The 16,799-nt window shown below is 45.5% G+C and overlaps 1 protein-coding gene across 4 annotated transcripts in view; it reads left to right on the top strand.

The window, feature by feature from the left end:
- Nucleotides 1–16,799, top strand: part of Git2 (GIT ArfGAP 2) — a 49,312-nt gene that overhangs the window by 26,699 nt on the left and 5,814 nt on the right. The window contains exons 12-17 of one of the 4 annotated variants that reach the window (XM_038344765.2): nucleotides 247–358; nucleotides 4,515–4,657; nucleotides 6,263–6,412; nucleotides 10,389–10,637; nucleotides 12,564–12,653; nucleotides 16,066–16,148. In XM_038344765.2, coding sequence (XP_038200693.1) covers nucleotides 247–358; nucleotides 4,515–4,657; nucleotides 6,263–6,412; nucleotides 10,389–10,637; nucleotides 12,564–12,653; nucleotides 16,066–16,148 — 827 coding nt within the window. The remainder of the gene's footprint in view (nucleotides 1–246; nucleotides 359–4,514; nucleotides 4,658–6,262; nucleotides 6,413–10,388; nucleotides 10,638–12,563; nucleotides 12,654–16,065; nucleotides 16,149–16,799) is intronic. The other 3 variants (XM_038344766.2, XM_038344767.2, XM_038344768.2) reach the window with 3 other exon arrangements.

Raw genomic sequence — 16,799 nt, forward strand, 5'->3', positions numbered from 1 at the left:
GAAATTGAACCCAGGACCTCATGTGCTAGTCAAGTGTTCCAGCAGTGAGCCACACATCCTGCCAGAACCATTTTATTTTAATTCATAATAGCAAATACTGATGTCAGTTGGAGAATGATGGTGACTGAGTTAATGTGATGGAGCTGGAAGACCCTTGCATAAGTCTAACAGTCTTGGACATGTGCTGTCACTATTGATGCTTATATTTTTACATTGGAGACTTTCCCATTATTTTCTCCCCTTTAGGGCAGACAGAAATTAGCTCGGTTTAATGCCCATGAATTTGCTACGCTGGTCATCGACATCCTCAGTGACGCCAAGAGGAGACAGCAGAGCAGTCCTCTGTCCAGGTCAAAAGGCAAGTGTCCAGTTCTGAGTGTGTGCCTGGGCCTTGTGAGACACAGTGTTCAGTCCAGAGCTGGTGTGATGGGCAGTCACAAGACAGCTCAGGGTTCAGTCTAAAGCTGACGATGCTCAGGCAGTGTAGATGCTCATAAGTGTAACCTGGCCATTCTGAGAGTTTGTTGCTAATATATTATGACAGAAAGGGCACCTGTTGGAGCCCTGGTGAATAGAGTACTTCAAAGTTATCAAGTATTCCAGGTGTTACAGCATATCAGAGTACCTCTGTTACAATTTCCTCATATTTCCACATCCAAAACAGCTTCAAGGTTGCTGGCTGAGATGGTCCAACCTCACAGACTACCCCAGTGAGGACTTGATCATTATTCTGATTTTCTCATGGTCCCACAAAGAGACTAGTGCCCCCGGACAGCAGGAATCAGTCTAAAGAATGATGCCCACATTCACAAGAGGTGAACTGTGGATAGATTTTCATTGTTTGGTGGGCTATAGATGTTGCCATCATTTGGGGGGGGTGGTTAAAATTGTAATTCATCATGGTCAGGAAAAATAGCTAAACAAAGGAGCTAGATTCAAAGATCTCTTTCTAAAAGGAAGAGGGGGATATAGTATAAAATGATGAGATAAAAAGGTGGATTGTCAAGTCTACTTTTGAAAAGTCTACTTTTGAAAAGCTATTAACCTCAAATATTTTACCTTGATACAGATTTTTTGATAGAAAAGTTAGTTTGTGATACTACTAGTATGTTTCTACTCTTGTTTAGGGTAGCGTATGTATGAAACTCATTAAAAAATGTGATATATAATTAAATGCAGGTTAGTAAGTAATCTAAAGGAATCAAACTTGTCATATTAGATATGTTTTTAAGGATCAATGGGTATATTTAGACAGATGGACGGTCTTATAACACTTCAAAAATCTATAATATATGACATTTAAAATGTTTTACTAACATAATGCTTTTCATGGCACTGAGATACATATATGCTCATGACAGCACCAGTCTACTTGAAAAAAGTATGATGGGCTGATGGACCTCCATGTGGAGTTTGCTTTCTTTGTAGCGAAAAGTAGCCAAATACAAATAGACTAGATATTGTAACTGTGGTACTCACTTGATGACTGTTTTGTTGCATATAGTGTTACTATGTTAAAGTTAAAACCTTTTTATCTAGACAAAAAGGGGGCAAATGTGGAACTATCTTTCTGTATGTCCACTGTGAAGATGGTTTGATAACAAGCTAAATGGCCGGGAGAGGTTAGGCAGAACTGTGGAAGAGGGGGAGAGCTTGCTGTGATAAAGGGTGGGATCACCAGGGAAAGCGACTAGAGACAATATGCATAGGCCATGCCGAAAAAGTTACCACCACATAGTACAGCATAAATTAAAAAAAAGGGGTTAATTTAAGTTTTAAGAACTACTTAGAGACAATCCTAAGCTATCAACTGACCGTTTCTAATTACTAATCAGTCTCTGTGTGGTTATTCAGAAGCTTGCCCACAGGACAAACATCTACCTACAATATAGAGAGTCTGTTTTGATAAATATAAAATAATATGATTCATGAGGTTTTATGAAACAACCTTGCTGTTATTTTGTTCCTCTTCCCTCTTCAAGTTCTGTATTTTTCTCACTGATAAAACTTTTATCAAAAAAATTATCAAATGTTATTCAGACTTATATGTGATTTTTTCATGATCACTTATTTCCCCATAAAATTGGCACCTTGAAAGTAACACAAAAGTCTAACTTAAATTTTTCAAAGGACATAAATAAGAAAGGTTCTTGATTACAATTATATTCCCCCTGCTGTCACTTACTTTTCAAACCCCTCTGCCGCTACATAGAGTTTGCAGCTGTAAACTTTGCATTTCTGTAGCCAGGAGCAGTGTGATGAGAAGATGTGGAGCTGAGCATCCATCTCACAATGATTCCTCCACGTCCTGTCTGCAGACACTGGAACCCACTAACTCTGCAGCCAGCACAAAACTCTAGGCTCGATTTTTCTATGTACAGAAAATTTGAGGCACTTAAGCAAGATATTTATTCTGTAAAAATTAAGGTTCCAGTCAATGTCACATTCCCCAAAGGCAGACAATAAACTGACAATAATTTGTGCTCCCTCTTGGTTGTTCAGGGATATGTTTCTGTCAGTTCAACCAAGAATAAAGACTGGGAAGGTGCGTTAGATTGGTGAAGGCGCAGACTGGAGAGTCTGCAGGAACCAGAAAACTCAGAATAAGCCTACTCTTAGAGAGAACTGGTGAGATGGTTCATGTATGTTGTCTATAAAAACATTAGAAACAATCACATGAGAAGTACACAAACACTTTCCAGAAATACTTAGCTATGTGAAGTGAAATAATACATTTTTTAAGGTTTGGTGTAGTCTCGATTTTGTAAGGGAATGTATTTGTATAGATGGCTGTGCCCAAAGTGCATCCATGGCTGAGGTTGAGCCTTATACCTTCCTGCTTCTGTATTTCCGTTCTCATACTGTGTAAGTGCCTTTAATAGTGCCGTGCTTATCCACGTTCTCATACTTTTTGTTGAAAAAAAAATGACTCCAAGCACAGTGGGGAAGGTGTTGAGTGATGTCCCTGAGTGTGAGGAGGCGGAAAAGGGGCAGAGGGGAAGGTGTGTATTTGATGTGCGTCTTCCTCACATGACTTGAAATGTGCTCCTGGCCTCAAGCTGTGGTCATGAATCCGCTGTGTGTTTGACAGAAGCATGTAAGACAAGGCTGTGTTGACTGGCTCATGAAAATGCTGTGGCCAGTGGAACTGTAGACCTGTCTCCTCTAAGAACCTCAGTGACAAACTTTTAGAATATATTCACTGAGAATAACAAGACTGTTGGTGTACATACATACATAGATGACTAGAGAGAAGCGGGCCAGCTTATCACAGACTGCTGTTGTCCCCTCCGTCACTCATAGTGTCTCCATCCCCTATAGTCAGATTCATTTTAAAAATTAAAATGGCAGCTGTACCTCTTAAGCCAGAATTCACCTCCAGATGAATCTGCCTATAAGACAGCATTAGAAATTGGAGCGTATATTGAGTTGCCCCAAATAAACCACAAACTTAGGTGGTTTGTGAACTTTTATTCTAAATGTGTCAGAGCCTGTGAGTCACTCTCTGTTCCTCATCCGTGAAATAGACATGACTGATAATGTCCATGCATGTCCGCTAGGTCCACTCTTGTCTGTCAGTCTGGATTCAGATGACATAATGCTACTGTTCCTATTTTTTGAGCACCTGGTTTCCAGGATGTGTGCTTTCTAGGTTTTTGTTTGTTTTTGAGGCCTGGTCTCTCTGTGTAACCTTGGCGGCCCTGGAACTCTCTATGTAGATGAGGCTGACCTCTAACCCATAGAAATCACCTGCCTCTACCTCCCTGGTGCTGCAATTAAAAGCAAGCGTCAGCACACCTGGCTCCTTCCTGTCTAACTGGCGTTCCCTGCAAGTGTCGCAAGTGCCGTCCAGTTGCGTCACTTCATCTTGGCTTTAGCTGTGAAGCTGTGCTCCATGTGTGCAAGCCTGCGGCTTATCGCCTCAGTCTGGCTGCCCTGGAGTTTGTCCAGCCACGCAGCTGAATCAGGGACTCATTATTACTGTTATTATTGTTATTTCATACATTATATCCCAACCACAGTTCCTCTCCCTCACCTCAGTATCTTCCCTACCCTTTCCCTTTCCTTCAGATCCAACCCCAGTCCGTCTCCCCTCAGAAAAGAGCAAGCTTCCAAGGGCATTAACCAAACATGGCATAACAAACCACAATAAGACCTGGCACATACCATCTCATCAAGGCTGAATGAGGCAGCCCAGTAGGAAGAAAAGGGTCCCACAAGCAGGCAAAAGAGTCAGAAACATCCCCTGCTCCCACTGTTAGGAGTCCCACAAGAACACCAAGCTACTCAGCAATAACATAGGCAGAGGGCCTAGGTCAGACCCTACAGGCTTAGATCAGGGACTCTTGACCGTCTCTGTGTAGCTGCCAGTTGGGCTTCTTGCTTTCTGTTAGCCCTCTGTGGATGAGAATATAACCTACTATTTGTGCCATTTTCTTCCAGTCCTAAAAGTTTTTTTAGAAGGAAAATACATATTTTAAGTCTAAAATAGTTTTCCTCTTCTGTATCTTCAGATAATGTGGAACTCATATTGAGAACTGTTAGTAACCAGCACAGCACTGAGAGCCAGGACAACGACCAGCCAGACTATGACAGTGTGGCATCGGACGAAGACACAGACATGGAAACCAGAGCAAGCAAGGCAAACCGGCAGAAGGTGAGAGGGCAGACACACAGGACAGATGTGTGTCTCTTAAACGTGTTCTCCCACTGGGGCTGGCGCTGAATGGCACAGTGCTTGCCGAATATGAACAAGGCCCTGCATTTAATTCCCAGCACCACCAGAAAAAAAAGCCACATACACATGCAAAAAAAAAAAAAAAAAAAAAAAAAGCTGCAAAGCTGTGAGGGTTAGCCCTTTGAAGGCACTATGGATGGAACTCGGTTTCCTACTACCTCAGGCCAAGCAGATAAAAATGCTTTTCGTCCCTGAGCAAATGAAGAGCCAGTCTGTTGGTGTCATGGCTATTCGTGGGACATGAACAGAGGCTTTTATGCACTCAGATTTTGTAGAGTGGCTTCTCTGCATGCTCTTCTCCCATTGAGGCTCATCTCCTGTCCCCAGAAGATGTCACTGATGGGGAAGTGGGATGGTGACAGTAAAGTGCACACCAGCAGGTGCTGTGCCTCATAAAGAGATAGTGACGGAGCCTCTAGACAGTTCAGGGAGGGAATGCTGGGCAGACAGAAGGGACAGCCAGGGCCTCAGGAGAAGGAAAGTCACACACCGCGTAGAGGTCTGATGCCCATTGGAGGACTGAGGCCTAGAGGGCAGGCAGAGCCACGGAGTTTGAAGTTGGAGGGCTGCTGAAAATATCCAAAGGGCTGACCACAGAGCTGCCTTAGGGCGGGCCAGAGGACCCAGAGGGAGGGACTGCGCTGTGAACATGAGAGAAGGCCTCTCCCAACTCCAGGCTGAAGCCCCAGCACTGCCCACAGAGGCGCTCCCCAGACACTAGAAAATAAGATAGGAGCGAGAGCTCCGGAGGCATTGAGCAGGGAGGTGGACCTGGAGATGTGTCTAGCATTTGCTACCTTGTGTTGGCAAAAGGGACACCCCTGCCTGGGCTGCCCAGGTACCAGTTCACTCAATGAAAGCTAAGATCATTACCACACCCTCAGGGCTAGACCCTCCATTGAATGACCAGGCTCCCACCTTTCCTTCCAAACATCTGCTCCCCCAACCGAGCTCCACTGTTGGTTGGAAGCTTCTGCAGACATTCTCACTGATGCCCTCCGCTCCTCAAACACTACGTACAGCTCACCCCAGCTCGTTAATGTGTGGTCCGGTCCAGCTTTTGCACCTCCCCTGCTCCACTGTATCTGTTTCCACAGCACTAATCACCCGCAGTGCTACTGTGTACTAGGTGCTAGTTACCCCGCCAGCTGCTGGGACACAAACACCATGGAAGCAGCAGTCTTCGCTTATTCTCTGTACTGATATATCCCACTCACTGGTAATTGCTTGATGCTCAATAAATAGTATGGAATGAATGAATTCTTGAAAAAATAAATTTTTAAATTAGTATGGAAAGTGTATGCAAGTCAGGACAAGTATTAGGCAGTCAGTATCATATAGGCTTGCAGCTCCCTGCCTGCTCCTTTAGGAAATTCTGGCTTTAAAATTTCAGAAGTACTGTAGTACCCTGCTTCTCATTTGGTTTGCAATTCAGCTGGCATGGCCAGAGATTGAAATTCTTTAGCTGTTAGTCTTTAACATTATCATCTGAGATTGTGAACATTTTCCCCAATTTATTTTTAGAGCCTAGATTCAGATTTATCAGATGGACCAGTCACTGTGCAGGAGTTTATGGAGGTCAAAAGCGCCCTAGTGGCTTCTGAGGCCAAGATACAGCAGCTAATGAAGGTGAATAACAACTTGAGTGACGAGCTGAGAATTATGCAGAAAAAGGTAACATGTCAATAAATGCCAGGATGGTTGACTCGCTGATCCCAGAGCAGAAGGGAGAATCCTAGTCCCCATGATTGTGGTCAGAGGGAAGAAAACCATTTACTGTTACAGATCTAGAAATACTGGGGCCAAGCTGTCTTTTTGAAAGCAGGCTGTGTATGGCTATTTGAAATGAAATACTTCTGATTAGAAATGTATCCAGAGTAGTACTAGGGATTGTAGCTCAGTGGTAGAGCGTCTGCCTAGCATGCATAAGGCCCTGGGTTCAATTTTCATGTTTGGCTGTGTGTGTTTCTAAATGCATTGTTTGCATCTGAAAAATGCATTCAGAGCTCTACTTAAAAGACCTAACAAATGTATAAGTCGGCATAGCTTTGCCCTGTACTGGGCTTCCTGAGAGTCTGAAGCTACTTCCTGGATGTGATTCCCCACTGCCCTCCCAACCCCATTACTGATTGTAAAGATTAATCACACCATGCAGACTGAGAAGGCCAACGAATGTGCTTATCAGCATGGAGGTCGCCCCAGCCTGTACTGCCAAGGATGAGAATGGCTGCAGGTCACTCAGCCCCCATGACCATCTAGGGAGCACACAGCTGAGAGCCCTTTGCTGGAACATGCAAGACCTGTATTTCCTCCACTTTTTGAAATCATAAAGATGTAGTTTAATACAGTCATCACAAATCATTTTCTTGGAGTGATTTTCCCCTGACCACTCTGCCAGACATCACCTTCTTTCTGTAGCTCTCCTTTCAGCTCCACCTCCAGTGGCCAAGCAACAAAAGCAGGGATAGGGTCTCCAGAGCCAGCTGCTAGCCAGACTAGACAGAACAGTGAGCTCCAGTGAGCTCACAGTGAGAAACCTTGTCTCCATAGATAAGAGAGAGCGCAGCTGAGGAAGGTACCCACACATATGCACACACATGTGCAAAGAAATTGCCAAGGAAGGGAGCTGGAGACATGGCTCAGTGGTTAAGAGCATTGCCTGCCCTTCCAAAGGTCCTGAGTTCAATTCCCGGCAACCACAGCCATCTGTAATGAGGTCTGGTGCCCTCTTCTGGCCTGTAGACATATACACAGACAGAATATTATATACATAATAAATAAATATAAAAAAAAAGAAAGGAAAGAAATTGCCAAGGAAAACTAAAGTTGGCTGGCAAGATGGCTCAGCAGGTAAAGGAACTTACTGCAGCAGCCTGACACCTGCACTCCAGTCCCAGTACCCTCTAAAGGCTGGAGAGAACTCCACCAAATTGTCCTCTGACCACACGACTCACATGCCACACACATGCACACATGATGATTGCTTTACCTTCTAGAGGCGACCCATGTCTCTGAAAGCAGATGTCTTGAGTTTCTTTAGGAAGTGGAGAGCAAGGACTAGAGAGAGGGCTTATTGGGTAAGGAAGGCACTTGCCACCAAGCCTGATGTCCTGAGTTCAGTCCCCCCAAACACACATGGTGGAAGGAAAAGCCCAACTTCCCAACCTCTATACGTGTGTCGTGTTGTGCACTCACCTGGACACATACACGTACACACAAAGAAATAAATAGAAATTTTAAAATGGAAATGTTGAACAGGGCCATTGTTCATTGATTATTTCTTCAATTTTTACAAATGCTTTTGGTTTCTAAAACTATTGAATTATTTGTAACTTTTTATTTCCTGCCATATTTTTCCCAGAGTCCTGCCATATTTTTCCCAGAGTGTAGCCTGATTTTTTTGTTTGTTTGTTTGTTTGTTTGTTTGTTTGTTTGTTTCTCGGGACAGGATTTCACTGTGTTATATAGCCCTGGCTGTCCTGGATCTCACTCTTTAGAACAGGCTAACCTCGTATTCACAGAGATCCACCTGCCTCTACCTCCCAAGCACTGGGATTAAAGGCCTGCACCACCACTGCCTGGCTGCCTGGTTCTTATAAAGATAAACCTGGATAAAGTTTATCTAAGGGCATTGTCTCTGTAAAAATTAGTTGTTTTTTTTTTTTTTTAATTTGACACAGCCTTGTAATCTGTCCACTTCAGACTGAAGCTGAAGAATAACAAGTTCAAAGACATTTTGGGTTAAGAACTAGTTCAAGGCCAGCCTGAGAAACCTGGACTCTGTCTCAGTGTGCCAGGGCCGTGGCTTTGCTTGAGGCTCTGGATTAAATTCCCCGTGTGAGGGGCTGGGTGATTGAAACCAGGGACTTGTGCTCATCTCAGAAGACAGTTGAGCAGAATCCAGACTGAATGTTTCAGAGGCAGCCACAGTGTTGAGAGAGTTTCTAATTTCATAGTCTAGTCTGAGAAGCCACGTTGGGCTTTTAACATAGGCAGGCACAACATGAGCCTTACACTCTTCACTTTTTGGATCATGGCCACTTCACTGAGGCCACCCAATTCCCCATCCATAATCCTGACAGGCCGTTCACACTTGTCTGTGTCCCGGAAGGCAAGAATTTCTAGGAGCTCTTTGTTTTAGAGGAGGTTGCAGGCATAGGCAAGGAAGCTATGCTTCAGTGGAAGTGTGGCTCTGCTGATACAAAGATGTGGGCTTGGTTTACATAGCAAAAGATGTATTGATTTTATCTCAAAGCTAGATAAATTTTTTAATAGAATTGGCAAAGTAGTGTGATTTATGTCTGATCTTTCACATTTAACAGTTGCTTGGAAACGATGCTAACTAATGAAGAGGATCGGCTACTATTGGTGTATTTTCCACAGTTCCGTGCTTTCTAAAAAAAAAAAAAAAATGAAAGTTAACTCCTAACACTGCATGAACTTGCTATTGGAAAGTAAGGATCTCCCGGTGCAGACACAGTTGGTTATGGACTTAAACCTTGGCAAAGGAGGGCAGTTGGTCAGAGCGTACATTCTGTCACAGAGTAGGCAGCTGATACGATGCCATGGACGGTGCCGTACGGCGGGGAAGGACCGGGCCAGCACGATACATTCACTTGTATTTAAGCTGCAAGCCCCACAGTTTCTTGCTGATCTCTTAACCTTGAAGCAGCATTCATGTGAAAACTGGAAAGAGTACTCAGGGCCTCCAGGTGACCTTGTCTGACCAAGTCAAGTTACTACCAGATAGGCTAGCCCATTTAAAGCCAGCATCACCCACTGCATGGTTTTGAGTGACAAAGCCAATTGAGAGAAAGGCCAGACACACCAATCCTGACAGAAAAATGACTGATCACCAAAGAGAAGCAAGTGTGCCTCGTGGAACGCCCATCATGTGAAGATGCTAACACAGTCCAATAGGTTGCCAGATTTCTGTGATACATTAATTTAGCAAACTTACCATGGATTGGTTCCCTCCTATTTTTTTAAAGATATGCTTGAAAGTACTTGGAATATCAAGAGTGCTATGCAATAAAAAATTTTATCCTGATTTTTCTTGTTGGCTCTTTGGAAAGCATTAGGCACTGGGCTTTCTCGACTGAGCTCACTCTGTCTCGCTCTTGGGAAAGCATTAGGTGCTGGGACTTTTCTCGGCTGAGCTCACTCGGTGTCTCGCTCTTGGGAAAGCATTAGGTGCTGGGACTTTTCTCAGCTGAGCTCACTCTGTCTCGCTTTGCACCGCAACTCTGGTTTCTTTGTGCTGCTTCCGTGGCGTCTCCTGTCACTCTCCCCATTTGCAGATTTCTCAGGGATCATGTGAAAAGAGCCCGAGTTAACACTCTGAGCCTCTTCCTTGAAGCAGAGTACATCTTGTCCGCAGATGTTTGGGCCCTACGATAGTCCAGAGTACAGCTTGTCCGCAGATGTTTCTGGCCCCACCAAGACAACTTTTTAGGTGGTAGACTTGAGTTTCTTGGGAGCCTGTGTGATGAAAAGAGTGGGTTATTCCAGAGGGAAGAGGCGTCACTTCACTTGCAGCCCAGCTAGCTTTACTGTTCGCATGAAGTCGGTATTGTGTTCATGTACTTGGTGTTTGCTTTGTCTGCTTACTGTGCAAAAACACAGGCCCACTGCCTAACATTTCTTTCAGCTTCAAACACTCCAGAGTGAGAATTCAAGCCTCAGGAAGCAGGCCACAACCAATGCCTGTCAGGTGCAGACTGGCCCTGACTACCCAGACACTTCCGGCCACTCGTCCTTAAAGCGCCGGCCGTCTGCCCGGGGCAGTAGGCCCATGTCCATGTATGAGACTGGATCAGGTCAGAAACCATACCTCCCAATGGGGGAAGCAAACCGCCCTGAGGAGAACAGGACAAGGCTTCAACCCTTTCCTGCTCACGTAAGTAATGCCGCTATGTATCTGTCCCTACTGTGTGCTCTGACTGTGTGCTCCTCTTCTGACCATGTAGCTCTCAGGCTCTGAGAGGTGCCCTTGTGTTTGCTGCCTGGACATGTCTGCAACTGCTCCCAATGTGACCATGAACACATGTGGACTGAAGGGTCTGGGCTGAACTGGACATTCTGGTGCTTGCTCAACCCTCCCTGCAGTTCCTCTCTTCCCATGATCGACTTCCCAGACAGCCTGCCTCTGTTGGCATTTTTTTGTGTAAAGCTTCCTTCCCGAGTTCCACAAACAAAAGCCAATTGTAAAGGTCACTGGCAGAAATGTCTTTGTCTTTAAAATAGGCAGAGGTTGGGGTTGGAGGCGTGGCTCAGTGGTTAGAGCACTGGCTGCTCTTAAAGAGGACCTGGGATCATTTCCAGGCACCCACATGGCAATTCACAACCAGCTATAACTCCAGTTTCAGGAGATTTGACACCTTCTTCCAGCCTCCAATGGCACTGCATGCACATGATACACATTCGTGCTGGCAAAACACGCCTACATAAAATAAACCTTTTTTAGAAACACAGCAGAGTAGTCAGAGGATGCCCTTCTATGAACTATAGTGCTTAGGACCAAAGATGCTCTTTTGGGCCCTGCAACCTGATACACGGAGCTGAGAGACTCTGGGCTTCAGCACAGGCTGTTAGCATGGCTTGGTCATTTCATAGAGATGCAGTGTAAGCAGCAATTATAGCAGCGCTCAGCAAGCTGAAGCAGGGGGATTGCCCGGACTGTATGAAGAGATCTTCTCTCCAACCAGACTTTAAAGAGTACAAGGCTGTAGATAATAGAAACTGTGCCCACCCCCAAGTGCCAATTCCGGAGACTGCCCTGTGGCAGGTTCTCATGGTCTGCGGAGCTCGCAGGTTGGGGTGCCAAGTTTTCAGACATTAAAATGCTGTTTTCTGGATTGGTTTATTATGAAGATAGCTGTTTTCACGGGATACCACGAGCATACGCTGCCTTGTGGGGTTATTTTTTCAGAGTGTCATATTTACCCTTATAAGTGTCAAAGTTAATTCTTTAAATTACATAGAGAATTTCAATAAAATCCTTAGGGTAATGAAAAGCAAATGATAAAACCTTAATAAATTAGCCAGGTGGTGGTGGCAGCGCACACCTTTAATCCCAGCACTTGGGAGGCAGAGGCAGACGGATGTTAGTGAGTTCGAGGTAGCCTGGTCTACCAAGTGAGTTCCAGGACAGCCAGGATGATTACACAGAGAAACCCTGCCTCAAAAAAAGGGGGGGGGGAGAAAAAAAATCTAATAAACTGAGTTTCATCTTGTCAGCTTTAGAGTGGTAAACTGAAGTAGTGTGACCAGGAGTCCACTCCTCAGCTTCTCTGTTTGGTGTAATGCTTGAAGACAGTGTGTTTGCATTTAAACTAAGTGAAAAAGAACCTTATTTTTTATATAGCTGAAAACAAAACTTAGGGAAACCCACTTGGTAGCTTGCGAAGTAACTAGATTTTAGAGGAGTTAGGGTGCGTGGCTGTTGTGTTGACCTTTCTCTGTAGCACTGGAGGTTGAAGTGATGTGTGCACGGATTTAGTCCTGCACGACCTTACATCCTATTGTCCCTCTTGATTGGAGAACAAGCCTCGTTGTAGACATTAAGAATAAGTGCTGCCACCTTTGACAGCTACACCAAGCATAGCTGTGATAGCTATGGTATCCTTTCCCTTAAGGAGAAGTAGCCTCTTAAATGGAGAGTGGTTTCCAGCAGGCACTAGCGCCACCAGGGAATAAGCCTCTCAGGAGCTGCGTCACAGCTGTCACCAAGCTCATGGGACTCTTGTATGATGAGCTGTAGGGTGGGAGGTGGGCGTTTGTTTGTTTTGTGTTTTCCCAAGCTTGTTTCTTTCTCCACTTCCAGATTGGGAGGAGTGCACTTGTGACCTCCTCTTCGTCTCTGCCTTCCTTCCCCTCTACACTTTCCTGGTCCAGGGACGAAAGCGCCCGAAGGGTTAAGTACACTCTGAATGGTCTGCCATGGAGGAGGGGCAGAGCTCCTGGGAGCTTTGTGCTTGGGCGCTGGCCCTACTGTCCCTTCCCCCTGCTAACTCCCCTCTGTCCTGCATGAAACAAGCGCTTGGCTCCTGGTTTCTCACAGCAGCAGGCACCTGCACCCATGCACTTCTGTTCCTGGAGAGACTCAGCCTCCCTTCCGTGTAACTCCACATTTTTCCTTTTCACCATTTAACCAACTTCACAAATCAGCCTACAGCATTCATTCTAAGCATACTGTCCTGTTAAACAAACAGAAAATTTAGCTGGCTGCTGGTTAAATATAACCGGGCAAATCTGTCCAGTTTTGAGCAACAGTTACTAAAAGTATTGTATTGCATTTGGGTTAGCACAAAAGTGTCATGCCTTTGTTGTTGTTGTTTTTAAACTACTGACTTACTTTATGTTAGCACCATCCTATCTGACAAACCCAACCCTCAGTTGGTGCTATCGTGCCTGCTAGCAGTGTAGAGGTGAGGTGGCTGCAGACATAAAGCTGTCTGCTTGTACTGGTTGGCCAGACCCCTCTGCTGGTGTATACCTCACACTCTGAAGTACATGGTCAAGCTCCTCTAGAGGGGTCACTTCCCCCCCCCCACTCTTAGGAAAGGAAGCTAAAAGGTGCAATGGATTTAAGTTCCTGTTCCCAAAGGACCATCATGTAGAAAGGAAAACGCTTTCCCATGCACAGAGAGCATAGCATGATGGCTCCCTCGTGAGCCTGAGCGTTGGAGACCTGCCCTTCAGATTCCAGCTCAGCGTGTCATAGCAAGGGCAAGAAGAGGGAAGAGGACTGAGAGCAGCAGAGCAAGCCTTTGTGGATCCCCTCCATCCCTCAGAGTGATCTCTTGAGTTTCCTCACAGCCCTTTCGAAGCAGTGAAGTCAAATGAATTCTTGCTCTTTGATACTTGCAGTCCTCAAAGTGTACTTAGTGGTTTTGTTTCAATAATCCAGTTAAAAAACAGCAAAAATAACAATGAAATTCCCCCATTTTGTTAATAATTTTGTTAATGAGAGTCAACTAGGCCCTTCTTTTCCACCATAAAATTTTGTAGTTCTTAAAATTTTTGGAGTTTGGGAGCCTTGAAAAGGACCAGTTGCTGAATGACTTTGTGCACAGTGATGAGTGGGGTCATTCAGCTCATCCAAGCTCCTGGCAGCTTTGTCGTAGGCTTAGGTTTCTGTGGTCTGTCTGTGCAGAGAAAATAGCAAGTTGTAAAGAACTGAAGCAACACCAGCTATAAGGTGACTTTTCTATTAACAGCTCTGAGAGCAGCACTTAACAGCCCTGGCTCTGCATGTTCACAATAATTTTCATAAACTTAAATGCTGGCTACATTGAAATCCTGTATGCTTTTTTGACGACGGAGGAGGACTTAGTGCGTAAGTAATTGACCCTGGGTGACTGTCCTCTGCACTTGAAGAGCATTTCCTGAGCACTGGCAGTGGGTGTGTGGCTCACTCTTCTGAAATGTTAAACAGAGCGTGTCACTTTTGATCATTATGGGTAATGTATTCAGTTTCTGACTATCACCTTGACATCAGGGAAAGCAAAATCATCTGTTAGAGAGATATGGGATTCCAGGAGGTAAGAGGATTGCAAGTTTAAGGCAGACCTGGGCTACATAGCAGGTCTCTGTCTCAAAATTCAAAATATAAGGCCCAGAGGATATTAATCCTGTCTTCTAGATTTTTCCTGCCATGGGAGCAACTCTGAATGGACTGTCCAGCATAATTAAAATGGAGTTTGTGTGTGTGTGTGTGTGTGTGTGTGTGTGTGTGTGTGTGTTTGTGTATGTATATATGTTTGTGTGTGTACATATGTATTTGGTGTGTGCATATGTTTGTGTGCATATATGTTTGAAAATTAAAAAAAAAAAGACTAGTCAGACATTTCCTTAAAAGGTAGCAAAGATCTTAGGGAGTTAGAGTTCTGAGATCAGGCCCACAAGATTCATCTTTCACTTCCCTGTCCTAAATGTCCTCTGTCCACCATCCAGGCTTCTAGTGTTGGTAAGACACTGACTTGAGCCAGATTAAAATCTGCAGCAGTGAACAGGAGCTTAAAAATTTAGCTTTAATATCACAAGGTTCCAAGCCAACACTTAGTCATTTACCAGATGAATTGGAGTGGACAAGAAAGTTCATATTAAGAAGCCGACCCTAAACTGGGCAGTAGCAGCACACGCCTTTAATCTTAGCATGTGGGAGGCAGAGGCAGGCGGATCTCTGTGAGTTTGAGGCCAGCCTGGTCTACAGAGCTAGTTGCAGGACAGCCAGGGCTATACAGAGAAATCTTGTCTCAAAAAACAAACAAAAAAAAAATAAAAATAAAAAAAGAAGTCAACCTTAGTGTCTTCTGGGGCAGGAGTGGGGACATCCAAGAGGAAATATAAAGGACCTCAGCAGACAGACAGACAGACAGACAGAGAAGGCAGAGTGTGACGGGACTGAGGAGCGCCCCACCTTGGAGCTGTCCAAACCACAGACCTTGGGCAGACTTCCCCAAACCAGCTTCCTCTAGCAGCTGTTTTTCCTGGATGAGACTGCACTGTCTCGTGCGCCTAAGCCTCTACAGCTGAAGCCTTTGCCACAGCTCCCGCACCAGTTCAGCCCCCTGGCTGTGCACGGCTGGAAGCAGGCAATCAGTAATTGGTGTAGATTTTACAATGGTTTATGCGCATTTCTACATAAGGGATTGTCACATGTGGGAAGATGAGCACGGAGAGATGGTCTCTCCTCCAGGAGATGTGGTCCTTGCCACACCTACCTTGTCACACTGAGAGGCCCTGCCTTTAATGGCGCTGCCATTCTCTTGCAATGTTTTTAGGGATCCCTGCTTTGAATCTACAGCCCATTTTGAGCCTTCAGTTATACTGAATCTCTGCATCTTCAGAGGTAAATGTTTTGGGGAAACAAGAGTCTGGCTAGCTTTGCTAAGGGCTCACAAAGCATCCCTGAGGGCAGTTCTTAGCAGCTGTCATCCAGACTTCCCGAACCTACCACAGAAGGCTGGAGACCTCCTGCAGACTCTGCCTGAGGCTGAACAGCTAGCTCTCAGTCCTCAGTTAATTCTAGCTCTGAGGTGTGTCTTCAGACAAGTGCTGCTGTGTTCCTTATTAACTGCATCTCATTCCATTGGGTTGAGAACTAAATGAGAGGTTGCGTGTGTGTGTTCAGGGAGCCTCTGGTGAGCTAAGGAGAAATGGACCCAGTATTCACTCATCTCTTAATATGTTTCCACTAAAGGGCTGGTTGCTGTCCCAACTGGGTTCTGGGTATGAACGTAACACCCTGACAGGAATGCTTCCATGGGAAGACTGAGAAAGGATCTAATGCTCAAAACTAATGGGGTCCCCTTCTCTTGTAGGCATCCAGACTGGAGAAGCAGAACAGCACACCGGAGAGTGACTATGACAACACTCCCTTTGACACTGAGCCAGAAGACACAGTGTATGTGCGAGAGAGCACAGGGAGGGGCTGTTAGCACAGACGCAGCAGGCCTTAGCCACCTTCAGACGGTTAAGGTCTTAAGCTGCTTTAGTTTCCTGGTGTCATAATTTTGTGTTTTCTGTACTCACATTGCTGCCTCAGCACATGTGCCCTGTGCCAGCGCGCTGTACTGTACTTCCCGTGGGTCTGCCGTACCTGCTGCGCGTGTGCCCTGTGCCAGCGCATTCTACCTTCCTATAGGTCGCAGTATCTGCTGCACGTGTGCCCTGTGCCAGCGCGCTGTACTGTACTTCCTGTGGGTCTGCCGTACCTGCTGCGTGTGTGCCCTGTGCCAGCGCGCTGTACTGTACTTCCTGTGGGTCTGCAGTACCTGCTGCGCGTGTGCCCTGTGCCAGCGCGCTGTACTGTACTTCCCGTGGGTCGCAGTACCTGCTGCGCGTGTGCCCTGTGCCAGCGCATTCTACCTTCCTATAGGTCGCAGTATCTGCTGCACGTGTGCCCTGTGCCAGTGTGCTCTACCTTCCCGTGGGTCTGCAGTATCTGCTGCGCTGCACCAGTGCTGTACCGCCATGCTGATGTCAGCTACAGTCTGAAGCTGTTGTTGTCTGGGGATGGCTGTTTGTCCCACTCCAGCCCGGGACAAAAGGAAAG

The sequence above is a fragment of the Arvicola amphibius genome, chromosome 10 (genome assembly GCF_903992535.2).
Source record: "Arvicola amphibius chromosome 10, mArvAmp1.2, whole genome shotgun sequence".
Classification (NCBI taxonomy): Eukaryota; Metazoa; Chordata; class Mammalia; order Rodentia; family Cricetidae; genus Arvicola; species Arvicola amphibius.